Raw genomic sequence first — 26,046 nt, 5'->3', positions numbered from 1 at the left:
GACCCTTTTAAGAAAAGTTAGCTGACCCTGAGTACAGATTGTGCAAAAGCTACATGAGCATCTTTTCTCTAAAGATGCTCACTGGCATCTCCAAGAGTCAACAGTGGGTCCCAAGCATGTGTCTCCTGGGAGGAGACAGGGAACAAAGAGCTGTCAGCCTCAGTGCTGAGCTTAGCAGGGATGCAGGATGGCCGCCCCCAAGCAGGCACCTTGTCTAGGGTGACCAAGCTCAGAAAGAGGGAGTGGCTGCAAGTCTACCCAGAAAAGCCACACACCAGAAGGGTCTTACCATTTGCTTGCTTTATTTTTTTTCATTTTTCCCAGGTCAATGAGGCAGCAACATTAACAAAAAGTGAGACACACTTTTTTCTTGCATAATTCAATAATCCTTCCCAAACTGATGCTCCACAGATCATCCTAAGAGATTCTCATTGCATTTAGCCTAATTTGGAAGATCTGGCATTCCACATATCAAAAATAACTCCCAGACTGATAAGAGGCCAACCCACGAGCACTCAATTCCATGCAGGGGCAATTCCTCGAACAGAGAGAGGGCTTCAGGTCACCCCCCTTCTGGCTCTTTCCAGTCCTGGCAGGTAAAAGAGGAGATCCAGGCTAAATTCTCTGGCACCTCAGGAAGGCTGGCAACTCTGGCTCTCCCTAGTTGGGGAGCCTCCAGGGCTATTGGATCAGCAGGGAGTGTGGGGGTTCTTTATGGACCCACCTTGTGCAAGAAGCTTCACGCTTGCTGCTCAACAAACTCCTGAATGATCTTGGCCTCCCTCTCCTTTTATGAACACACTCCTTTGTTGAAAAAGGAGACTAAACTGATTCAAGAGGCTCACTGATGTTCACTTGGCAATGACTCTATTGTCAACAGACCACAGAATTTATTTGTAGCAGCTTGGAATGTCCCATGGCCAGAGGGAGTGGATTCTCTTAGGATGCCTGGGAGCATCTCAAATGGTAACATTTGGGACAGCCCAGCTGGGGGAATGCTGCAATTTTAGCTGTGCAAATTGCAAATGCATGTGGAACTCTGCTGTTATGCAAACAGGGGAAGCACCAGAATCCTTTCCTGTGCAGCCAGGAAGCCCTGAACGGACAGGCTCCCTTCTCTCTCTCTCTCTCTCTGATTCCCGGGTTGACTTGCTGAATTCTCTCACTCCCATCAGCTTTTCTTTACTGCTCTGTCCAAGTTATTTGGATAAATGGGAACAAAGAAAAGAAAACAGCCTCAGCCTCCAGCCTTCCCTCTTGGGACCTGCCCCACCATGCACACTCTCTTCCAGGCACTTCTTGAATTACAGAGGAAACAACAGTGAGTAAGTCCACTATGGAGCTACTACCAGGTTGGTTTAATTTGCATGGGTCCCAGACAAGTCTCAAGGGCCCAGGAGGGTCACCCACGCTGTCGTCTCTTCCGCCCCCGCAGCTTCAGCCGCCTGGCTGGCAGGCTGACGGGCTGCTTCCCAAACTTCTCCATGATTTCTCTGATCCTGGCCATGTTGGTTTTGCTGAGTGTGAAGTCACATCGTGTGGCCCCCATGTCATAGCCAACCATACAGTTCTTGGTGGACGCAGTGAAGCCTTCAGCCTTTGCTGTGACCACATACTCTCCAGGGTTCAGGAGGCGCCAGTAATCCCCATCGTTGGCTGTGGAAAGAAAACCAGGGGAGACTCAGAGCAGCTCTTGCTAACGCAGATCCCGCCAGCCCTCCTCCAAGACCAGCTCCCTGGGCCAGAGAGAGACTCTCAGGCTGGCAACATGGAATCCTAGTTCCTGCAGATGCAAATTCTTATGGCATTTTGGAAGCCAAGATGTTTTCCTCTCTGAAAGCTGCCTTAATGGTTTTAACAGGGAGGGGACGTATGGGCTCCCCACAGTGTCGACACACAGGAGCAAAGCTGGAGAGCTGATCACTAATGCACCCTGTTCTGTGGCAATACGAGCCATTCATTGTGAACTTGAACTTCCAAATGGTACGCCCTCGCCACAAAATGCCATCTCAAAAAGCCATCGGTGCAGGGCCTCCTGGCTTCCTTAGCATGGCTGCAAGCACACAGTAACTGTTTTTCAAAGGCGTGGGCTCGTCACTTCTGGAAAGAGAAGGAAAGGACTACCCGGGCTGAGGCCACATGGCTCAGGAGAGGCCCCGACCTCTGTACCCCATTCCCTGGCTGGGGCCTGGAGCGACTTGGAGTTGCAGGGCCATCTATACATGGATGCTGCAGGGAAGAGGAGCCTTGAAACAACATGAGACCCATGCTGGAGCTGAGGTGGTGTCCCTGCCTCCCAGGTAAACACCGGCCAATTACCTCCCAGGCACCTAATGTGACCTGGGTCCATCCTCAGCTCTAGGCTGGATCCCTGTGGCATAGAGACAGGTTCCAGGCTGAAGGTCACTCCTCCCAGAGAGCCTATAGCCTGATGAGAACACTTAGATCCATAGCATATCAGAGGCCATGAGATAGAAAAGGAGACACCAGGGACCATCCTGGATAACAGTGGCCGCATGTGGAGGGACGAGGCTGGTGCTGGCTCACTGAACCATCCAAGTGACTCCATGATGCAGGCTGCGTGCTTATGCCCTTTTCTACATTAGTAATTTGATGCCAGAGAGGTGTAGTCTCCTACACCAGGTCACACAGCTAGCAATTAGCAGTCTTTCACTTATGACAATCTGAAGGTCCTGCCCAGTCTAAAGTTTAGAGCCAAGTAGAGAAAAGGCTGGGTTTGATCAAGTACTAAGTAGGCCTTAGACAAGGTTTGCTTGTCTTAGCACGTCCTGAAGTCTTCGAAGGGATAGAAGAAAACTATGTATGTGTGTGCCTGTAAATAGCTGTCTCCCACATACGCAGATATATTAACCCTTTGAAGCATCATGGTGAAGTCATGCACATTCTAATCCCGATTCATCTGAGACACGCTGTGCAACACAGTGAGCTCCCAGGAGCACAGCATGTGACGGGAGATGAAATGTGGAGGCAGTCGCTGGCCACATGTACATCACAAAGGAGCTGAATGGGAAACAGGACTCCATCTTAGAGGCCGGGTACATGTGCAGGTGGGCGGCTCTTTGGTGCTGTGCCCTGGGTCTTCCTTTAGTGAAATGGCGAGGTCTTCAACTAAATAAAATGCCACTTCATACCTTCTCAGGAGCACACAGAGCAGGCTGAATTATGCAATCAGGTGACTTGTGCCTCACAGCAACGTTTGTCTTTGCTTTGGAGACCTCTCAGGGCTCCCACAGTCCCTGGCAAGCCTGAGGGAGCCACCTCCTTTACGTGCCCTCCCCATCCTCTCCCCTTCCCCTGCTGCCAAGCAGCACGTCCTTGAGAGTGGAAACGGCCTCCGCTTCCCACCTCGGCCCTGTGTTAAAGCTACAGGCGCCTGAAGAGCCTGTGTTTTCCTCTTCTGCGCTCAGCATGCCATTTATCCTCCTGTATTGAACACCAAACAGGTCTCACTCAGCTGAACACTGGTTCATCTGAATGCGCTGGAGAGAAGTGAGCCACCAGGAGAGCACGTGGCTTACCGGCCTGAGAAGCAGAGCATTATTAAGTCTCAACTATCGAGGGTGCTCAGAAGGGATTAGTTAAGGCCGAGAGCCTGCCCCTGCCAACACCCGTTGTGGGGTCTGGGCATCGGAGGCCCCTGGAAGCAGACCTCCCAGTGGCAGCACCTGACTCAATGACACTTGGAGATTAAACACCCCAGGGAAGGGGCAGCCCAGGTTCTCACCAAGGGAGGTGTTCAGTAAGCTGAGAAGCAAAAGAAACCACAATTAACGGTTATCAGCATAACGGGCTCAAGTTCATGTTTCTAATAAGAAGTCTTTGTGATTCCCCTTGTCCCCACAAAAGCCAGAAGAAGCCCTCCCTGCCTCCACCCTAATCCACCCTCGGTGCTGTTGCTGGCCTCCTTATACACATCACGGTGCTTACTCCCTAAACCTGCCGTGATCACAGGGTCACATGGTGATGAAATCCAAAGTCCTTGGCTGGCCCGAGCTCATGGGGTCCCAGTCCCTGCCCTCCCCTATGGCATCTCACACCCCTTTGTTCCAGCCATGCTGAGTGCCTTGCAGTGGTGTCTCAGGACACACACATCTCACACCTCTGGGTTTTGCATATACTGTTCCCACTACTGTTTCCAACTCCTGTGCCAGGTCAACTTCCTTTCACCCTTTGTAAAGTCAGGTCTTGCAAGATTCCATTTAAATGCCTAGAGTTTGTTTTTAATAATGAAAGCTATTCTTACTAATTTTCAAGAAATTTGTTCTCTCCTTGTAGCCCTGTTAGGTAAGCCCTCAAAGAAAATTCAGATACAACTCATGAATTTTTGAGGAGAAAGAAACAAGCAGGTGCAGACAGTGTTCCTGTGAGCCTGCGGGTTCACACCATTCAGATCAGGGCTCAGTGCTTAGCGCAAAACTCAGCACAGCTCCTGCGGGCCCCTTCCACATTATTGCACTCCGCTGCTCCCAGCAGCCTCACTCCAGCCACACAAGGCTTCCTTTTGTTCCTTCATTCTTGACTCTGAGCCTTTGTAATTACTGTTCCCTCCAATTGGAATGCTATTCCTTCTAAAGGCCAGCCTGCATATGTCCCGTTAGGGAGGGACCCTTCCTTGGCTTTCCCACCTGTTTATAAATGTCACTTGATTTATTTTTTTCATGGCACTGATCACAGCGTGCAGTGAACTTTTAAATTTTCCTTTCGAATGATTTCTAGGTCTCCCTCACTACAATATGTGCTTTTAGAGGCCATACTTGTTTTGTTCACCGCAGTATTTCTAGTCTGGTGCACAGTGGAAGCTCAATAAGAAAGGTCAAAAGAATGACTACAACAATCGGACTGTCTGTAGGTTCACACAGCCGGAATGAGGGGCATTGGCCCTGTAATCTGGAAGTTTCTACTGCTGAGACACGGACCTGCTGATGCCCTCATCAGCCTGGCAGGGCACGCTCTCCTCAGTTCTTGACTGTTTTCCCCACATCTTCCTTCAGGCTCTCATCTTTTCCACTTCTGTCTCTAGCCACTGGAACAGTCCGGAATCACTCACACTATGAAAAGCAGGGGACGCAGTGTTGGGCTGCTGTCCCCCTGAGTGGTCAAGTCTGTGTTCAGGGTGAGCCTGCTAGGGAGCCGCAGTGGAAATCAACACATAGCGGGCATCCTGGGCACGCATGAGCAGAAGGGGCAACTCAGGCCCACAGATGTCCACGGACAAGCAGGTCGAGTCAGTACCCACCAAGCAAAGGACAGGCGTGTGGAACGGTGAGCAGGTGTCTGGCCAACATACTGACATGCATCTAACTAAAAGCATTCCTACCAGCTTCCCTCCCTGTGGAATTACATTTAATACCTCTGTTTATTTTATGCAAGATCCATCCTGAAATAAAACTTGTCACATCACATAAACCTCAGACAGAAATCAAAGCAAATTCAGAGCTTTTCTTGAAGAAACCGAAAGATTCTGAAACAAAATAAAGAGCCATGTGTAAAGTATGGAGTTTATCTGTCATGAGAGCACACTGGGAAATTATTTATAGAGGGGAAATCAAGGGAGGGAGATGCATTTCCCATTAGCTCATCAAAATCGTCTCCTTGATTGCAGAGGCTTCAAACTCAGCGCCCATTAGACAAAATATTCTATCTTGGCTTATGGGGCCACAGGGCCTTTTTATCTCCTACTCAGTTCAAAACCCTCACGTTTTCTCACATTGCGACCAAAGCACTAAATAGTCCAAGGAATGTTCTAGGCTTCTTTAGAATTGTCATTTCAGGCCAAGCGCGGTGGCTCACGCCTGTAATCCCAGCACTTTGAGAGGCTGAGGCGGGCTGATCATGAGGTCAGGAGTTCGAGACCAGCCAGGCCAACATGGTGAAACCCCATCTCTGCTAAAAATGCAAAAATTGGCCAGGCGTGGTGGTAGGCTCCTGTGTTCCCAGCTACTTGGGAGGCTGAGGCAGGAGGGTCGGTTGAACCCGGGAGGCGGAGGTTGCAGTGAGCCGAGACCGTGCCATTGCACTCCAGCCTGGGTGACAAAGCGAGACTACATCTCAAAAAAACAAACAACAATAACAAAAAAATTGTCATTTCAAAGGAGCTTCATTTGTAATGTTTAAAATACAAATCCTATGCAGAACCACATCACATATCCTTTCACGCCCAACAATCGCCAGCACGCTGCGTGGTCTCTAGCGCATTACAGCTATGCAATCTATGTTTGCTGAATTAATGAAGGAATGATGAATAAATACACGAAAAAATGAGCACCAATGAGGGGCTACTATGTACAAAATTCAGTAGCATTCGGTGTGAAACCTCATGGTTCATGGCTATAAGATCAGGGACAAATGGTAGGAATGGTCAGAAAATATTATTGAGCAAAGAAATCAGTAACCAGGTGGGAAAAATGCAATTTATGGCCTTACACAGCAATCTACTCTTTCGTGGCATTTCAGATACATTTTACCCATTTAAATAATTGGCCTTTTATGCCAGGCCCACTGCTAGGGAGCCTGGCAATGAAGGGTACATGGGCCAGGTCTGAACCCCAGCCTCACCTCATCCTAACGTTCCCAAGTCTGCTTCCCGGCAGGTGGAATGAGATCTTTTGTTGGCACAAGAGGATCATGGGAACAGTGTTCAGAGAAGGGGCCGCTCCTCCCTGTTCCAGAGAAATGGCACGGAAATAAAGGAAGGAGCACCAGATTTGAAGTCTCCAGTGCTTGGCTCAAATCATAGCTCCGCCACTCACTGCGTAATGCTGGAACATCGTGTACTGTCCATCCGCCCATTCATCAACAAGTATTTATAGAGCATCCACTGCTCGGAAGCCAGGCAGGGTGCTCGTAATACACTGAGGAACAAACCAAGACGACAGTCAGGGGCTCCTGACCTCGTGGGGGCTAAGAGGCAGAAACAAATAACAAGCACAGCACCCACGAGCCTGCTGCATGGTATGTCAGGAGGGAGACGTGCCACAGGAAAGGCACAAAGTTGGCGCAGGTAAGAGGGATCAGCAGGGCAGCGAGGAGGTGTGCCATGCTCATGGGGGTCAGGACTGGCTGCACTGAGATGGTGACGTCTGAGCAAAGACCTGAAAGGGAGGAGATAGGAACCCAGGGACCCCACAGAGAAGAAGGTTCAAGTGGGCAGAGGCACCGCAGTGATGACCCCCTGTGTGGCTGTCAGTCCACAAGGAGCAATGGGGAGCCAGATCGTGGGACCATCAGCCCTGTTTGCCTAGGACAAGGGTGGGGAGTGGGACACAGCATTTTCAGTTTTAAGTGGGGCATCCCAGGTGATGACAGCCCTGTGGCACAAAAGGGAAAACGTGGACTTGTCAAGCACCTTTGTTTTCATATCACTTTCTAACCAGCAAAGAACAGGGCAGAGTCCTCCGGGACCCTGAGGGGTACCTGCAGGGCATCTTCCAGCCCACCTGGGGGTCAGAGACCTGAAGCCAAACTCCACTCACCCCTTTAACCATCAGCGGGTCACTACCCTCCTCCAGCTTCTGTTTTTCACCTGAATAAGTGGGAGAGAATGGCCTGTGTCCCTCAAAAAGATTAAATGAAAACAACAGAGAGAAGGCATGCACGCGAGTTCTCTGAGAACAGATTGTGTGGGGAGCAGCGCCTTGTTCCTGCCGTTGCTGAGTGATCTAGGGCAGCCTTCTGCTGTCCTGACGTGGCATGGCCACTTCGTACGTGCATTTTAAAATGGGAGATTGTTTTGGCATTTTAGGAACTGGAAACTGAATTTGGTTTATAAAACCCGGGGTCTTACAATTTCTTTTCTTCTATAGCAAAGAGAATTGGAATAACATGTCAGCACTGCCTTTCAGAGATCATCCTCTGACCCTCAGATTATCCAAGTTCCTAGAATTGTCTACCATCTATTCAAAAGGGAGTCACGTGTGCTAGCCCTGACTAGTTACCACCACCAGACATTCATCCCTTCCAGTGAGTGGAAGCTGAGTCTCCCTGTCGCATTTTCTCTTCTAATGACAGCATCAAGAAAAATACATCTTATGTGAGGAATGACGCAGTTGATACAAGAAAGCTTTTAACAGAGTTTATTGTTACTGCTATTCTTATCCTGCCCTTCACATTACAGCATTACAGATACTTGAGTCTTCCTAAGACATGCTCAGTGATTTCCTGTGCTTTAATGGAAAAATTGCATCCTCTCTGGAGGGGCACTTAAGGCCAGTCCAACCCACCCCTCTAGCTGTCCTCTCACCACTGGCGCCTTCGAACTCTCCACCCCTCCACAAGCTGCCCAGCCTACAGCTAGTCCCTCTTGGGCACAGCCTAGCTCCCTCCCTCCCTGAAACCTCTGCGCTCATGGGCACAGGGGCACAGGCCACATTTCATCTGGTCTGAGAGCTAAGCTGCCTGCAGATGCAACAACTCTGTAGAAACAGAGCTGCCTCTTCAACTCCTTAGAAACTTCCACGGCACCTGGAGGTCAGCTGGCTGCCGCATGACCATCCTGTGAAAGGCACAGAGAGCAACCAGGAAGCATAGGCTAAAAACCTCCCTTTCAAGGGTCTCTTGAAAAGTGGGAAATTTAGAGGAAGGAGACTCTAATTTGGCTCTGAGTAAGACATTTCTGGCAGTCATTTCATGATTGCAACCCAATTAAAACACCTCAAAAAATGGATATTTCTTACCAAGAGGCAGTCTGTACACATCTGCTGTTACCTGTTCGGATGTCATGGTTAACGCCTTCTACGGAGATAACGGCATTTGGGATTCCTTTTCCATGTGAATCTCTCACCAAGCCTTTGATGCCACGATGAACCTGCTCAGCGAACATGAGACACAAGGTGAGGCCACCAACCAGCTCTGGACACCAGTGGCACAACCGAGAGTGGGCTGTCCACTCGCCATTGGCCCGTTCCCACCAAGAACTCACACAGCACCACATCTCAAAGCCAAAAAGCAGGTTCATTGCTTGCTGCATTGCAGGGTTCAATTAACAAGAGCCAGGTCTTGGTGTAAGAAAAGTGAACTTATTTCAGAAGCTAGCCTTGGGGAAGTGTCCTGCTTTAAAATGTGCCACTTCTCCTTTGGCGCAAAAACCAGATTTTTGCCCCTTTTATGGGGGAGTGGGTTATGGAGCAAGGCCAAGGGTCTCCCTGCTAGCCTGGTGTCTTATCTACCAGAAAGTTGAGTTGGCACCTTCCTGGGCAGAAAAAAGTTGCAAAAGTGGCCCACAGGCAAGCTTTCTGAGGCCAGCCCCTGGAGGTGGGCGATCTGCCTTGGAGCACAGATGAGCTTGCCCTGCAGGGAATGTCTGCTGAGGGGGAAGTGACAGGTTATTTTGCATTTCAAAAAGGGCTAAGTGGGAAGTAGGGGAAAGGAGAAAGGAGAAAAGAAGAGAAAAAAAAACAATTAAATTCTCTTTTAGAAAAATAGGAGTCCTCAAGAGAAAAAAAAAAAACAATTAAATTCTCTTTTAGCAAAACAGGAGTCCTCGGGTTATAGGCTCGCCCGGGTCTGTGTGGACTTGGAATGTAAACTTCTGCATCTTTTGGGTTCTTGCACCAGAAGGTCTTCCATTAGAATTTCCAGAGGCTTAAAAAATATTAGAATCTGAGATGGTTCACAGAAACACATTTACTAAAAACTGAAATTTAATTTTTACAGGCACATTTATTTTGACTTTATTGGAAGTGCTGACTTAAAAATCAGAGGGGAAAGAAAAGAATCAAAGAAACCTCCCTATAAGATGACAACTCCATGCATAGACCCTTCCGATGACTTAGTTGTGTCATGCGATGCACTCGAACCTTACGTCTCAGTTTCCCCACCTGTAGAATGCTGTGCCCGTCCAAGGTGACATTCCATCATTACCAATGACTTTATACATATATTTAGGACTGGGCATTTTATCCACAGAAGGCCTTTCGGCTAAATGGCATCATTACTTAAGACTGATTAGGTTGTTACAGTCAAGGCCTTCTCTTTACATAGATGCAAAAGAAACAGAGCTTTCCCTTACAAAATTCCAGGGTGGGGACAGGAATTCCTTGGGTGAGGATTTCCCTAAGAAGGAAAAACAGACTCACACCCTTCTGTGTCAGGGAAGCTCACTGGGGGCTGAGTCTCCCAAGACCCTCATGAGACAGACTCAGATGCTAAATCCTGGTACCAACCTCTGCCCCCTGTGCAGAAGTGTAGCCAAAGGTGCCAGCCCAAGCCATTGGCTGAATGCGCTTTCTGACTGATGTATACAACCCCATGGAAGGGGAACCTAGTGTCCAGCCCCAGGGTCTTACTTCCTAATGGATGGAAGTTAAGGTAGAGTCAGAATTAACACAAAGAGCAGGAGCCCCGAGGCTCAGCACTTGTTTCTGTTTATACCGTTGGTTTCCAGTTAGACTGTTCTTTAGTGCAGCATGGATATTGTTTGCTTAGTTGCAGAACTAGAACCGGTTAATTCACTAAGGCTGCAAGATGGATGTGTCCTTGAGAGCCTATGGCAGCGAGGTGTTCAAGGTTCCCAGCTGGGCAGCAGAACCCAGAGGCACTTGTTAAAGCTGCTCCCAGCTCATTCACCCCTGTCACCTGCAACAATGGCTCTGAAGGCCTGGGAGGGTATTAGGGACTCAATTGTGTCCCCACCCCACCCTGGCCCCCAAATTCATATGTTGAAGCCCTAATCCCAGAATCTCAGAATGTGACTATTTAGAGATGGGGCCTTTAGAGGTAATGAAGTGAAAATGAGGCTGTGAAGGTGGCATCCTCCTAACAAGAGGGAATTTGGAGTCATGCACAGAGGCATACGCACAGAGGGATGACCACCGCACGAAGAGGTGGCGAGATGGCAGCCAAGGAGACAAGCCTCTGAGGACACCAACCCTGAGGGAGGCTTGGTTTCAGACTTACGGCCTCAGGAGCTGCAAGAAAATCAACATCTGCCTTGTAAGCCATCTGGTCTGTGGTGTTTTGTGATGGCAGCTGCAGCAGACTGAGGCAAGGGACCAGGGCACATTGACTCTAACACATGAGCACCTGTTCCCTGCAGGGCAGCATCAGAGAGGTCAGGAACCAGTGCCACTTGCTCCAGGCCAGTAGGGGCAATGGCCATTGATTTAGAGCTCTCTTTTCTGAGGTCTACTCAAGTGTCAACACACAGTGGCTCCTCGCAGCACTGTGGCCGGCCCAGGATGATGGCCAAGGTCTGAAGCATTAATTCCATCCCATGCTTTCAGCCACCTCGGCGGCCTCATCCCCCAGCTAGTCCCCCTCATCCCAGCCACACGCCCACAATATACCTGCTCCATGAACACGATCAGAGATTCCCGGTTATTCTCCCACTCCTCGGGCAGCTGGCTCTCATGTGGGTATTTATCACAGCCCACGTAGATGGACAGTTCGAAGCAGTTTGTGTGAAGGTAGCTGAAATCGTTCAGACCTGCCAAGCCAACCGGACAACACTTTAACTGAACAATACTCAATGGCGCTGGGGAATGGGGTACAGGGGACAGCAGGGATGTTGAAGAACATTCATAAGGCCTTGTTTAAGCAGGGAGGTATCGAGTATCGACTATAGACAAAAATGTGCATTAGAGCAAATGAGTGTGCATTAGAGAAGATGCAGTTGGAACGGTTTGTGGTGAGGACAGACACACGGAAGGGTATCTTTGACAAAAGAAGAACTGAATAAGTGCTTTTTAGATAAAACTTTATTTAAAGTAAAAAAGTTTAACACTCCGCTTTTGGAGTAAAGCTATCGTTCATGAACGCGACAGGTTTTAAGTGTTTGGTTAAGTTCGTCTCTACAGTTACGCTGTCTCCACTGTAGCTCGAGGACGGTCTTCTATTTTGATTCCAAAAATCGCGAAATAATAAATATTACTGTTTGCCGAGTGCCTCCCATAAGCCAGGATCTGTTCTAAGCCCTCTGCAGCCATTAGGTCACTTAATTTTCACCCCAAACCTAGCAGAGGTAGGCAGCACAGCACAATGTCACGAATGAGAAAATTGAGGTTGAGAATGGGAAGAATCGTACACAGGATCATGCATGCGTCTGGAAAGGGCCAGAGTTGAGGTATGGGCCCACGTCTGCATGTCCTTGCTCATGGCTCTGAATAGACTCGTAGGCAAACCCATGCTCCCAGTACGCCTGAAAGCAGACAAGCCTTCTGCTTCCTGGCATGACTATAGCAGGATAGGAAGCCCCAGCCTGACACGTAACTGGTGTCTGGACTCACTTCCTAGGGCCACCATTATAATACAAATTACCACCAAATGGTTGGATTAAAGCAACAGAAATTTATCCTCTCACAGTCCCAGAGGCCAGAAGTCTGAAATCAAGGTGTTTGTGGTCTCTCCAAAGCCTCTAAGGGAGGGTTCTTCCTTTCCTCTTGCAGCTTCTGGGGGCCCCAGGTGTTCCTCGTCTTGAGGCCACACCACTCAGCTCTCTGTCCCCACCTTCATATGGCTTCTCCTCTTCTTCTGTCTTTCTTCTGTCCCTTACAAGGACACTTCCCACTGATCTTAAGGCCCATCCAGGTAACACAGGGTGACCCCATCTGGAGACCCTGAATATAATTATACCTGCTAAGGTTCGTTTTCCAAATAAGCTAACATTCCCAGGTGTGGGGTTTTAGAAAGCACACATTATCTTCTGCGGAGGCCACCATTCCGCCCACTATCCTATCCAACGTTTGTGAAATAAATAAATGAGTGTTTGATGGCATGAAGTACCACTGACTTCCTTCCCAGCATTTTTGCGTTTGAACAGGATGATGATTAGCAAGCTGGCTCTGCGCGACTCACCCAGCAGAAGGCCCCTCTGATCAGCCCTCCCTGGGTTCTAGGGTCAGGGTCACAGAAAGCAGGAGTGCTGTGTTCCTCGGACAACTTTGCTTCCTTCTCACTTAGTGCGTGAGAAGGAACCCTCTCCTGCAATGTTCACTCTCAAAACCATGGCTTTGGGGTGTCAAGAGCAACTCTATCAATCTGCTGCCTAGTCACTGAACTCCGAAGCAACATGGCATCAAGTATACAGATTCTACCCGATTCCAGATTCACACCACTCACATGTCATCAGCAATGGGCCTCTGATCATGCCTGTGATGACAGTGAGCGTGTTTGTAGTGAGGGCAGTGGAATAAAAAGGGTGGGACGGAGCCAAGTCAAATGGAAAATCCTCTACATGGCGCCTGGTCTCACTGAAGGAGGTTGGTCAAAGTTCCTTCGGTCAAACCCGCAGTATGGAATTACAGAGAGCGCAAGAAGGCCAGAGGGCAAGAAACCACCGGTGAGCACAGGTTCCAGCTTTCCAGGAGGGCTGAACAGCTCTCTGCACATAAAATGATCTTTACTTCCACCCTTTTAGTCCTCATTAGCATGGAAATAAATGTGATATTCAAACATTCTGGAGTGAGCCTGCCATTTTGCAATATGTGTCTTCAGAGCACAGGAAGCTTTAGAAGAACTGGCAAAATAAGAAACCAGAGGGAGGTGGAGAAGCTTAGGCCACGCTGTCTTGCTGCTGCCCACCAGCCTTCCAGAACTTGTCCACTTGCTGAGAATACGTGGCCAGAGAAGGGCTTCAGAAGCAAAATGCTACTTCCTGCCTGAGGTGTGTGAACAAAAGCCCACGATGTGCCCCAGACAGTTCTTCACAAGCCTTCGATTCTGGCCGGGGTGGTGAGACGCTCCTCTGTGTTCTCTCCCTGACTGGCACCCTTCTCTTGTCACCAGCTTCAGCAGGGAAGGCACAGCCGTATTCCTTACAGCTCTGTGCATCTGACGCGACCACAACACCTGCGTTCGCTGTGGAGGAGAAGGTGCAGGGCTGCAGGAACGGCAAGGCTCACAGGAGTCTGGAGTGAAAGCACACACTCTCCAAACGATGCATTTCAAAATGTATTGACCCTTGTTTTCAAATGGGACATTCCCCATTAACTAGTGCCTGGCAGGGCACAGCTAATGAGTGAGAAAAAATGGAACAAAAAGGTGAAGAAGAGAGGGAGGGGGAGGGAAGGAAATTACAAGTCACATTTCATTAATCTACAAAGCAATCAACTGCATACTTCATCACACTGTCAGGAAGATAAATGATTAAAAAGGCTCGAACTACCACATGGCTCTGCTGCCAAGTCCCAGAAATAATGGAAAATATAATTGATAGAAAAAACATCAAACGCTACCTATGTGATTGTGTGGCAGCCAACCTGGCAAAATGTTACTAGTGACCAACACCGGGGACTCCAGGTGTGCCCACGCCCGGTTTAGTCACAGCAGCCATAACAAATAAACAGGTATTTTACTTCAAGCTTTTTGTAGATGGATTTTTTAGGCTAAAAACTTGAAAAGCAAGAATGCTTTTTGCCTTTAGGAAATTTTATTGATAGATAGAGATTCGCATTTTTTATTTATTTCCTACAAGGTAAAACCGTGATGGATTTAAATAAAATGCCTCTGCTTGGTCTGTACCAGGCAAAACCCGCAAGCTTTCCGTACATGTCTTAAAATGGCCACAGAAGCAAGTATTTCTGCTTGTGCTCTGGTCTCGGCTTTTCTTTTCCCAAGGGTGGGAACATACTTGAAAAGTGAGTTTCTAACAAAGTCAAATAGTATTAAAGCTTATTAGTGGAGTGAAACTGACAATAAGGATATGCTCATATGAGGTTTCACAGCCGCCGTGTTACCGCACAGAGGGGAGTCCGCAGGGGATGGGAACTTATCAGGACTGCCTCTGTGAGCCACACGTTGAACACATCTTCCACTTGTGTAATCCTCACAGCTTCCAAGACGGAGCTGGTACTACCACCACCATCTTCCTCCTCCTCCTCTTCATCATCATGCCCCTTTTTAAATTTTTTTTTTGAGACGGAGTTTCACTCTTGTTGCCCAGGCTGGAGTGCAATGGTGCGATCTCAGCTCACTGAAACCTCCACCTCCCAGGTTCAAGCAATTCTCCTACCTCAGCTTCCTGAGTAGCTGGGATTACAGGCACGCGCCACCACACCTGGCTAATTTGTTGTATCTTTAGTAGAGACAGGGTTTCACCATGTTGGCCGGGCTGGTTTTGAACTCCCAACTCCAAGGCCTCCCAAAGTGCTGGGATTACAGGCATAAGTCACTGCGCCTAGCCATCATGCCCATTTTTACAAATGAAAAAGTGCAAGCAAGGGTTCAGAGAGGTTAAGTAACTGGCCCTGCATCACACAGCAACTAAGCGACAGAGTGGGATTTGAACCCCCAGCCTGATGTGAAAATAGTTTACAAATTCATCATTGGCTTGACCAACTCTCACAAAGTGAAGGAAATAAGCATGAAGCCTTATGACTGGGGTCCTGCAGCGGAACTGCAGGAATGAGACAGCCTCAACCCTCCTGGGTTAGGGAACAGCCCTGAGACAGGAAACAAAGTGCTTGTCCTGACACGTGGATGATGGGCCCCCTGGCTGCTGTGAGGGAATCCCTGCAGTCTCTCCTGGGAGCCTCTGCAGTCCTGAGTGGATGCCAGGAGCAATGCCTCATATTCCCCATGCTACACCCAGTTGTTGTGGACCGCAGGCTGTGGTTATGAGTGTGACGGGCCGACTGCTGGCCACTGGAGGACAGCAGGTAATGAAGGGAACCGCCCTCACCACAGGTCCAGTCTCAGGATACCCCTGTAGCTCAGAGTCCCTTCACAGCTGAGCTGAGATGAATGCCTGGTGCCCTCTGTGGGTTTACAGCACAGGACATCACCCAAGGTAAGAACAGCTCTTGGCTGGGCAAAGCGACTCGTGCCTGTAATCCCAGCACTTTGGGAGGGCGAGACAGGCGGATCACCTGAGGTTGGAAGTTGGAGACCAGCATGACCAACATGGAAAAACTCCATCTCTACTAAAAATACAAAATTAGCCCAGCGTGGTGGCTCATGCCTGTAAGCCCAGCTACTTGGGAGACTGAGGCAGGAGAATCGCTTGAACCCAGGAGGAGGAGGTTGCAATGAGCGGAGATTGCACCATTGCACTCCAGCCTGGGCAACAAGAGCAAAACTCTCGCCTCAAAACAAACAAACAAACAAACAAAAAACCAACAACCAAAAACAAGCAAACAAACAAAAACCAAAACAGCTCTTACAAATAAGACAAGAAAATCGCAGGCTCCAGCGCCAGCACCAGCACGCTCTCCACCCCTTCACTGTTTTGTTTTTGTTTTTTGTTTTTTGTTTTGTCCAACATTGCCATTCAGTCTAATTTTACGCATCTCTAACCCTAGCAAATCTGAATAGCTCGGAAGCGAAGCTCAGGCCACGGAGTCAGAGACCCCAGCCCTGTGCCTTTCTTCCTGTCTTGCCCAGCAGATTTGGGTCTCCAGCCCTAATTACCTCCTTTGTGGGCTGGAAAATGAGACTGAGGCCGGGATGGAAGGAGGGCCCGAGTGCGGCGCTTTGGAAAGTGCTGTCATGTCCTATGTGCTGCACCACGGCAGCCGCCACTTCGGGACAGTAGTGACACCAGGAGGCCGGGAGGAGACCCCTGCAGCGTCGTCCCGTGCCGCAGCCCACTCTCCCCCAGTGGAGGCTTACTTCCAGCGACGGTGTGCCAGGAGGCCCCATTGACGGTGCCCTCCTCCTTCTGGAAGTCCTCCGTGTGGCACACCCTCCTCCGGGCGTCGGTCATGAGGCGGTGCGTGGAGGCGTAGGAGTAGGCCAGCCAGCGGAACACGTGGTCATCGGGGGTAGGGGTGTGTTCCTGCGTCTTCCAGGGGGACCGCACCAGGTCGTAGGGGTACGCCACCACCAGCTCGCCGCCCTGCAGGTTGCCGCCCAGCACAAACGGGATTTTTTCCATCCAGGCTATGACTGCTCTGGTCTCGGCAGCCACCTGTGAACATCCCAAATGGACAAATTAAATGAGCAGGAAGCTGCTTTCTCTCCCCAGCTGTCATACAGGGACATAGTCAAAAAAGCAGCGCTTTTATGGAATAATCTTAGGAAAGTTTAGAATTTCAAAATCAATTCTGGGAAAATGTAAAGGAGACTTAGAAAGACTCACAAACCAGTCAAAATCAATGGGCTTTTTTTGGATCTTGATTTAAACAACCTTGGGGAGTGGGGAATGATAACAGAGGAAATGTGAACACTGACAAGATACTTGGCAATATTAAGGAATAATTTATTTTGGTATAATAATGGTAACACCTTATGGTTGTAAAAGAGTGCCTTTATTTTTCAGAAATATATACTGAAATCTTTACAAAGGAAATGCTATGATGCTTGAGTTTGGCTTCAGTAATCTGGGGGAGGAGGAGAAAGTGAGTGAAGATGTGGACGAAACAGGAACTGGTGAGTGTCAGAGCTGAGATGGGTCCCCGGGAATCCTGGCCAGCTTCCTCCCTAATTCTCCATGTTTGACATTGTTTAATAATAAAATTTAAGAGAGAGAGAGAGAGAGAGAGAGAGAGAGAGAGAGAGAGAGAGAGAGAAGGGAGGGAGGGAGGGAGGAAGGAAAGAGAGACAGAGAAAGAAAGAAAGAAGAAAGAGAAAGAAAGAAAAAAGAAAGAAAGAGAAAGAAAAAGAAAGAAAAGAAAAGAAAGAAAGAGAGAAAGGAAGGAAGGAAAAAAAAGAAAGGTTAAAGGCTAAAATTCGAAAGTTTGATATGGTCAAACATTGATCAGTGAAACCAGTATTTATCATAAATTGCTCATCCCTGTGACGATAATCTCAATAAGATTGACAATGACAAAGAACACATTGGAAATCCTTTCACCATGCAGTATAGGAAATTGAGTAAGGGACGAAACGGACTTGGGATTCACTAAGTTTTGTTGTTTTTGTTTAAACACATCACGGGCCCCGGATTGGACTAATGAGAGAGCTTAGTTCATCACACAGTATCACTGTTGGTCTGTGCTTGGTCCCCTTCTGCTATTTATTTCCATATGAAAAACACCCGTGAAGCCATCATCCCACCCCGGACCTCACTAACAATTTCTGCTCTGTCTACACCGTCCTACCTACCCACCCTCCTGCCGCCCACTTGGAGGCAGCCACTGGATCCTAAGTGATGTGATTCTCATTCTCTCTCTTTTGTTTTATCCCATATGTGTATACATGAAAATATATCATTTGGTTTTATTTGCCTTTTGATCTAAAAAAAAAAAAAGGCAGGGGTGGAGGGGCACAACTATATTGCTGGTTGCCTTCTGCAATTTCTTCTTTCCTTCCCCTCAATTTTGTGTTTCCCAGATTCATCCTGTTGTTGAATAAAGCTATTGTCAGACTTTTTTCACTTCAATATGAAGATGTCATTTAATGTATTAAAACCTATTCTTAGATGATGGGCATTGGTAATTTTCAGTCTTTTGCTATAATGAACAGTATGGCTTTGAACTTTCTTGAACTGTCTTCTGGTACATATGTGTTGGAATTTATCTTGCATGTATCACCAGAAATGGAATTACAAAGGCATAGGATATAGAAATATTCTACTTTACAAAGTAACCAAATTATTTTCCAAAATCATTATGCCAATGTATACTCATCCATAACGCGTAAGAGATCCACTGTCCCGTATTCCCTCCAACACTGAGCACTGTTTACTTTTGCCAAACAACGGACGTATAATGTTCTCTCATCTGTGTTTCCTTCATACTAGTGAGGCAGAATATTCTGTCATGTTTATAACTCTGTTTCCTCCTCTATGAATTGCCTCTTCTTACCTTTTGTCATTTTTCTACTGAATTGTTCATATTTTTATTATTTATTATTCTTCGTCTTTTAAATTTCCAATTTTCTCAGTCATATAATTTATTTAAATAACTTCTTCCAATTTTTAGCTTATTACAATTTTTCAAATCTTTTGATGAACAGACTTTTTTATTTCCATGTAGTCAAATTTATTAATCTTTTATGATTAATGCTATTTGTTTCTTATCTAAAATAGCCTTCCTCACACTGAAAGCTATATTCAAAATTCTTATGAAATATTATTGTAATTGTTAAATTTTATCAAACACACCTTTCTATAGACAAATCACTTCATATTATTTCTTTGCTTTCTATCATTTCATTGATTTTGCCCTTGCTTTTTATTTATTTTATTATTTTTGAGACAGAATCTTACTCTGTCACCCAGACTGGACTGCAGTGGCATAATCTTGGCTCACTGCAACCACCACCTCCCAGGTTCAAGTGATCCTCCTTCCTCAGCCTCACAAGTAGCTAGGACCACAGTTGTACATCACCATGCCTGGCTAATTTTTTGTATTCTTAGTAGGAACAGGGTTTTACCATGTTGGCCAAGGTAGTCTTGAACTCCTGACCTCAAGTGATCCACCTGCCTCAGCCTCCCAATGCCCTTGTTTTTTAATTAATCTCTTTCTTTGGGTTTCTTTTGTTATTTATTTTGCTAGCTTCTTAAATTAGTTAACTTTCATCCTTCCTTTGCAATATAATAACTTAAAGTTATAAATTCCCTAAAGCACTATTTTTTGCTGTAATCACAAATTTTAATATGTAATATTTTCATTATTATTCAGTTCTAATTATTTTTTAGTTGCCAGTATTTTTTTCTTTGACCCATTCTTTAGAAGTTTTTTTATTTTTTAAATACATAATATTTTCATTAATCCTATTATAGTCTTCTAGTTTAATCGTATCTTTGTGAGACTACACCAAAGTCTGTCTGACTTCTATTCTCTGAAATTTGTTGAGATTTCCCTCATAAGCCCAGTTTATCATCAATTTTTTAAAATGTTTCAGGATTATTGAGAAGAATATTCTCTAATCATTGGTTATAGAATTCTTATAGGTCCCTAACATCAAGCCTGGTAGCCTTGTCATTCAAATCTTTATCTTTGCTGATTTCTTATCTATCTAATCTATCCACAATTAAGAAAAGTATTGGTGAAAATAGAATTGTGTAATTCTCCTTGTAGTTCTAGACAAGCTCAAAAAACTAAATTCTAGTCTAAAAGCAAAGACTGAACATCCAGAGACTCTGCACAGTTGTGCTAAAACAATTACTTACTCTTACAGCCTAGGGGCTAAGAAAGCTGGCAACGAAATTCCAATTTTGATCTAAGTGTTTTCCAAAGTATAACATAGCTTGAATTCTCAACTTTGCCAGGTGTCATTAGGATGTTAGGTGGAAAAACAAACAAACAAGTGAACAACAACAACAACAACAAATGAAAACAGGTTCTGTGGGAAACATGACAGCAGATTTAGAACACAGAAGACTCAGGGGCCTCCCCATTCTCCTTCTCTCATCAGCACCCTTGGATATCCCAGCTGAACCAAGTAGCACTGCCGCTGTCTGTCTTCATCACCCCACTGCTCACTTCATGAGGGCCTGGATGACCCTGTACTGTGAGCCACTAAAGGAGCCCACCCTGCTGCTCCTCCTCTAGTAAGTGGCACCCACATGTGCTGTGTTGGGGGCTGGAATGCCAAGGGAGAGCTCCCGTCCTCTATTAAGCTCCCTTGAATCCACAATAAGAGAAGTCCAATCGTGGTTTGTTTTGTTCTGTTCTGAAAGTTTGCAATATGCTTGTCTAAAATATAGCATTTCCCAGCCTTCCTTGCAGTGGTTGATACCATGTGCAACTGAGTTCTGGCCAATGAGAGTTCAGCAGAATTATTATGTAGAACTGCTTATAGGAAACTGAATTATCTGAGAGAACATTTTTTTCCCAAGCCCTTTCTCTCCTGTTCCTTCACAGACTTGACATCTAGGGCACCAGCTGCCACCCTGGATTATGACCTTGAAGATGAGTGTCACATGTTGACATGTTAGAGACAGAGAGAGAGAGATGAATCCTGGGTTTCTGATGATTACTTGGTTTCTACTTGGCTGTATTGTTCACTTCCAAGGTGATTTTATGTGAAGAAATAAATAAACTTCTACCTTGTTAAGGCACTACTTTGATTTTTCTTTTTTTTTGAGACGGAGTTTCGCTCTTGTTACCCAGGCTGGAGTGCAATGGCGCAATCTCGGCTCACCGCAACCTCCGCCTCCTGGGTTCAGGCAATTCTCCTGCCTCAGTTTCCTGAATAGCTGGGATTACAGGCACGTGCCACTATGCCCAGCTAATTTTTTGTATTTTTAGTAGAGACGGGGTTTCACCATGTTGACCAGGATGGTCTCGATCTCTTGACCTCGTGATCCACCGGCCTTGGCCTCTCAAAGTGCTGGGATTACGGGCGTGAGCCACCACGCCCGGCCCTATTTTGATTTTTCTATTGCTGCAGTTGACTCTAACACTAACTTACATAGCAATAAAGGTAGAACTCTTGAAGGATGTTTACGATCAAAAAATAAGGGTAAGAAGGTCAACTATGATGGCTAGGAAAGACAGTAAGAGGTGTGGGAGAATTATTTCTTCTACAATACACTCTTTGTAAAACGAGACCTAAGAAATTTGGGAAATATTTCTCATCTAATTTCATTTTTCTTTCCAAAGAAACACCACATGTAGTAAACCCAAGGGGATGTACTAAAATAAAAATAAGCTATATCAAGCAATCAGTGATGGCTAAGGATAATTTCTTAGTAATGTAACCAACAGTGAGAAAGATAATAAAGGTAGTAAGAAACATGCAATTCAGGAGAGATTGTTTTGCTTTTGAAGCTCCATGTGCTTGTTAAGAAATTTAATTAAGGCCAGTTGCTCTGGCTCATGCCTGTAATCCCAGCACTTTGGGAGGCCAAGGTAGGCAGATCACAAAGTCAGGAAATCAAGACCATCCTGGCCAACATGGTGAAATCCCATCTCTCCTAAAAATACAAAAATTAGCCAGGCGGGATGGTGAGCACCTGTAGTCCCATTTACTCAGGAGGCTGAGGCAGAAGAATTGCTTAAGTCTGGGAGGTAGAGGTTGCAGTGAGCTGAGAGCATGCCACTGCACTCCAGCCTGGCCGCAAAGCAAGATTCCATCTCAAAAAGAGAAAGGAGAGAGAGAAAGAGAGAGAGAGAGAGAGAGAGAGAGAGAGAGAGAGAGACAGTTAAATGATTTCTCTTCTATGAAGAATCTCCCCAAATATCCACCTAAAAGGTAGTTATTACCTAGCACATTTCCCTGCTTTTGGAAAAAACATGAAAGAAAAAAATGGTTTTGTCTCTTTCTTAAATGTCATATCCTCTGCAAATATCAATGGGGGTTAAGCCTGGCCTTTTGCTGCTTTACAGATGAGGGGTATTTTGACTCACCGTGGCATTTTCTGACAGAAACCATTCAGGGATTGCAATATAGTGATTGGGAACTTTCCTGGGGACATTCTGTCGGTCCTCTGCCTCCCAGAGTAGTGTGTTTAAATCAGGAAAGTTGTTGTTGATGTCAATTCCATCGTGGGTCCAGCGTCCCAGGGACCAGCCTCCCAGCTCCGAGCCCTGGAGACAAGTTAGAGAGTGAAGAATGCACAGGCTGCAGGACAGCCCGGACTCTGTACCATACGAGATGCATCCATCTCCTCTTCCCCTTGGGGAGTGTCTCTAAGCCTCTGGATGCCCTTTGACCCAAAGATGGCATCTAAAGGAGAATATTGAAAAACCTCCTATTAATATATGGTGGGTGATAGTTCAGCCAATGACTCCAAAGAGGGAATGCAGAGAACCACTCCTGCCACATGGAAGTGCTTAAAAAGCATTAGGCTCCTTCTTCTACCCCCACCTTCTTGTCTTCTATACTGGCCAGCTGAACCTCTGAGTAGCGATGAACTCATCACTGCAATATCAACGGCCATCATAGTAATGCATTCTCCCTGCCTGCCCATGATTCTGGCTCACTATTTAGCAATGCAAATTCCTGAATGACTATATCTGCAGTAATAAACACAACCACATTTCTGTACTGTAAAGTTTGCATTTGATAGGTACCACTGTTTTAATATAATTTTCCATTTTAATCCCAGGTATTGTGATGTATCACTATTGATACACAACACAAATAATACTAACTATACTCTATGTTCTCTTTATGCGTAATTCTGTACATATGCATATTCTATGCACACCTATAACCTATACATTCTATATCATAATTGGAAAATAAAATCTAAAAAATATATCATAATAATAAAACAACTATCCTCAGAAGACTGATGAGAAAATTAAAGGTAATAATCAAGGCTAACACATACCATGATTAAGTGCTCAGCCAACATAAAGCGTTACTGTTGGACTCCATTATAATTGTATATATAGCAATATTGCTGTTCATCTTTACTTCCTCCCATTCGTCAGCATGTCCACCTCTCAAGGCCACCATCATTTTCAATGCCTGCTTTGCACCTTTGATAAACCTTGTGGGCTTCCCTGACTCAGCAAAGACACTCAAAAATAAAACTCATGTGGCCAGGCACGGTGGCTCATGCCTGTAATCCCAGCACTTTGGGAAGCCAAGGCTGGCAGATTACCTGAGGTCAGGAGTTCGAGACCAGCCTGGCCAACCTCCTCTCTACTAAAAATACAAAAATTAGCTGGGCATGATGGCAGGCACCTGTAATCCCAGCTACTCAGGAGGCTGAGGCAGGAGACTCGCTTGAACCCAGGAGGTAGAGGTTATAGTAAGCTGAGATCATGCCACTGTACTCCAGCCTGGGCAACAGAGGGAGACTCTGACTCAAAAATAAATAAATGAATAAAGCTCGTAAGGTGGAATTTTGCATAACCCTAGGGCCAGGCATACTCTGGAGCTGGGGCCTGGCTGCCCATGTCGCACTGGGTGAGATGGGCCAGGGCCATTACCCCTTCATATGCCTTCTCGTAGCCATCGGGGTTGAGCGAGGGGAGGATGTGAATCCGCGTCTCCTCCACCAGACGGATGATGCGTGCATTCCGGGCCAAGTATTCCTGGCACAGAAACTGCACCAGCAGCAGCAGCAGCTCCCGGCCCAGCACCTCGTTTCCGTGGGCCCCCGCGATGTAGTGGAACTCAGGCTCACCTTTACTCAAAGACAGAGGCACAGGTTCATGTTGAAACACTTAGGGCCAAACGGTGCTTATCTGTTGATACACAACACATTTTCCCCCTAACATTGTGTTGGGGGGAAAGTCTTGAATAATATAAGCTTACCATTTTAGCCCTATTTGTTCTTTCAAATAAACCTCTAAAATGACATCAGGACAACTGTCTTATTCCCAGAGAGTCAGGTATGTAAGAAAATGTGTAGAAAAATCTGACATGACACCTGTCACAGGGTAATAATGTCCATTCTTATTTACCAAGAACAGATCAAATAACACAGTGCTTCCAGCTTAACATTTACAAGTTGAGCACAAGCCGTAGCAATCAGTCCTCTCTTTTGGGATGTAATTATTTTTCTTAAAATAACTTCCCATTAAGTTTAACAAAGACAAATGAATATAAGCAGAAACTAGTCCATCGGGGCAAATCAGCAGTGACCCAGTGTAGAGTGGGGCTTTCTTTAGGTATACTCTCTTTCAAAGCTCAGCTTTTGAAATCTTAGGGTGCTATGGTTTAACATATGTGTTCCCCCAAAATTCGTAAGTTGGAACTTAAAATCCAGTGTGAGTATTAAGAGAAGGAGCCGGCTGAGTGCAGTGGCTCACATTTATAATCCCAGCACTTTGGGAGGCCGAGGTAGGAAGATGGCTTGAGTACAGGGGTTTGAGACCAGCTTGGGCAACATAGCGAAACCTTGACTCTACCAAAAAAAAAAAAAATTTATCTGGGCATGGTGATGCACACCTGTAATCCCAGCTACTCGGGAGGCTGAGGTGGGAGGATTGAGCCTGAAAGGCAGAGATTGTAATGAGCCAAGATTGTGTCATTGCACTCTAGCCTGGGAGATGGAGTGAGACCTTGTCCCAAAAAAAGAAAAAAATAAAAGAGGTGGTGCCTTCAGGAGGTGATGACGAGATTACTACTCTGATAAAAGGGCTCCAGAGAACTAGTCAGGCACTTTTGACCTTCTGCCCCTGCCATGTAAGACAAGAAGGGGTCTTAAGAGAAACAACCCTCACTAGGCACTGAATCTCCCTGTGCCTTGACTTTGGACTTACCAGCCTCCAGAACTGTGAGCAATAAAGTTCTGTTGTTTAGAAATTCCCCAACCTCTGAGATTTTGTTATAGCAACCAGAAAGGACTAAGGCCTGGCGGGTATTAGTGCTGGGCACCAGCTGACAACACATCTCCTTTCCTCACTGGCGAAGCTATTTTTAAGGAAATGTGATTTTACCAGCAGATAAAGTTTTTGCCATTTAAAATAAACTCGTGAGAGGACCTCCTGAGACCTTGAAGAATGTTAAAGTCGAGTAAATTAGACAAATCTTTGCACCTATCTATCAGCAGATTTCTAAAGAGCTCCCAGATTTACCAAAAAGAAAATCAGAGAAGCCCATCTGACCTGTAGAGGGGCAGGTTGGGGAGCGACTGAATGGGAAATGGCTGAAAACAGGAAATACCTAAAAGTAGAACTCAGTTTTTTTAAGAAGGGGGAGAAGCTGCTCTAATTTGAGTCATTAACGATCAGGAAATCCTGAAGGAGGAGGAAATTCTGTCCTGCCCACCTCAGCCACTTTCTTCTTTGGCTATTGTTGTTCAGAGGTGAACAACAGAGAATGAAATATGCTCCATTTGGAGAAAAGATGGGTATTTGCAGTGTAAATAATACTATAGTCCATATCATAAGATGAGTGGTTCACAGAACCAACCTGCACAGAATCTGTCTACATGAGAGAGCTGAGGTGTGGACGGCTGATGCCCTGTGGCATGAATCTTCTCATAGGGTGAACGGTCTCCTAACTATTTACATGGGTACCAAAGACGAAGGGGCCAAGCATCCCAGAGGGGTCCTTCTCACCGACTTCATGCTCTCCAGGGTGATCGGAGATCTCCACAGCATACAGCTTCAGGCCCTGGTGGCTTTTTCCAATGTTGTAAATTCTGGTGATATTGGGACACATTTCATTCACAACTTTCATCAACTGAAAAAGAAAGTAAATTAAAGGCTCTAAGCATTGATGACAATGCTCTAAAAGGACAGAGCTCCTGAGAAGATAGACACCTCTTGCTTTCCTCCACAGCCCCCCAAGCACCCCCAC

General features: G+C 46.4%; 1 protein-coding gene across 1 annotated transcript in view; it reads right to left on the bottom strand.

The window, feature by feature from the left end:
• Nucleotides 1–285: 285 nt before the first annotated feature.
• CPXM2 (carboxypeptidase X, M14 family member 2) overlaps nt 286–26,046 on the bottom strand; it is a 153,313-nt gene continuing 127,552 nt past the window's right edge. The window contains exons 8-14 of the mRNA XM_012453412.3: nt 25,806–25,929; nt 23,727–23,923; nt 22,191–22,370; nt 16,564–16,861; nt 11,304–11,443; nt 8,725–8,824; nt 286–1,656 (exon numbers count right to left, since the gene is read on the bottom strand). Coding sequence (XP_012308835.2) covers nt 1,403–1,656; nt 8,725–8,824; nt 11,304–11,443; nt 16,564–16,861; nt 22,191–22,370; nt 23,727–23,923; nt 25,806–25,929 — 1,293 coding nt within the window. The 3' untranslated portion in view covers nt 286–1,402. The remainder of the gene's footprint in view (nt 1,657–8,724; nt 8,825–11,303; nt 11,444–16,563; nt 16,862–22,190; nt 22,371–23,726; nt 23,924–25,805; nt 25,930–26,046) is intronic.

The sequence above is a fragment of the Aotus nancymaae genome, unplaced genomic scaffold (genome assembly GCF_030222135.1).
Source record: "Aotus nancymaae isolate 86718 unplaced genomic scaffold, 86718_ANA_hifiasm-v0.15.2.pri h1tg000010l, whole genome shotgun sequence".
Classification (NCBI taxonomy): Eukaryota; Metazoa; Chordata; class Mammalia; order Primates; family Aotidae; genus Aotus; species Aotus nancymaae.
The sequence above is the reverse complement of the archived record's forward strand: the minus strand, read 5'-3'. Positions and strand labels throughout refer to the sequence as shown.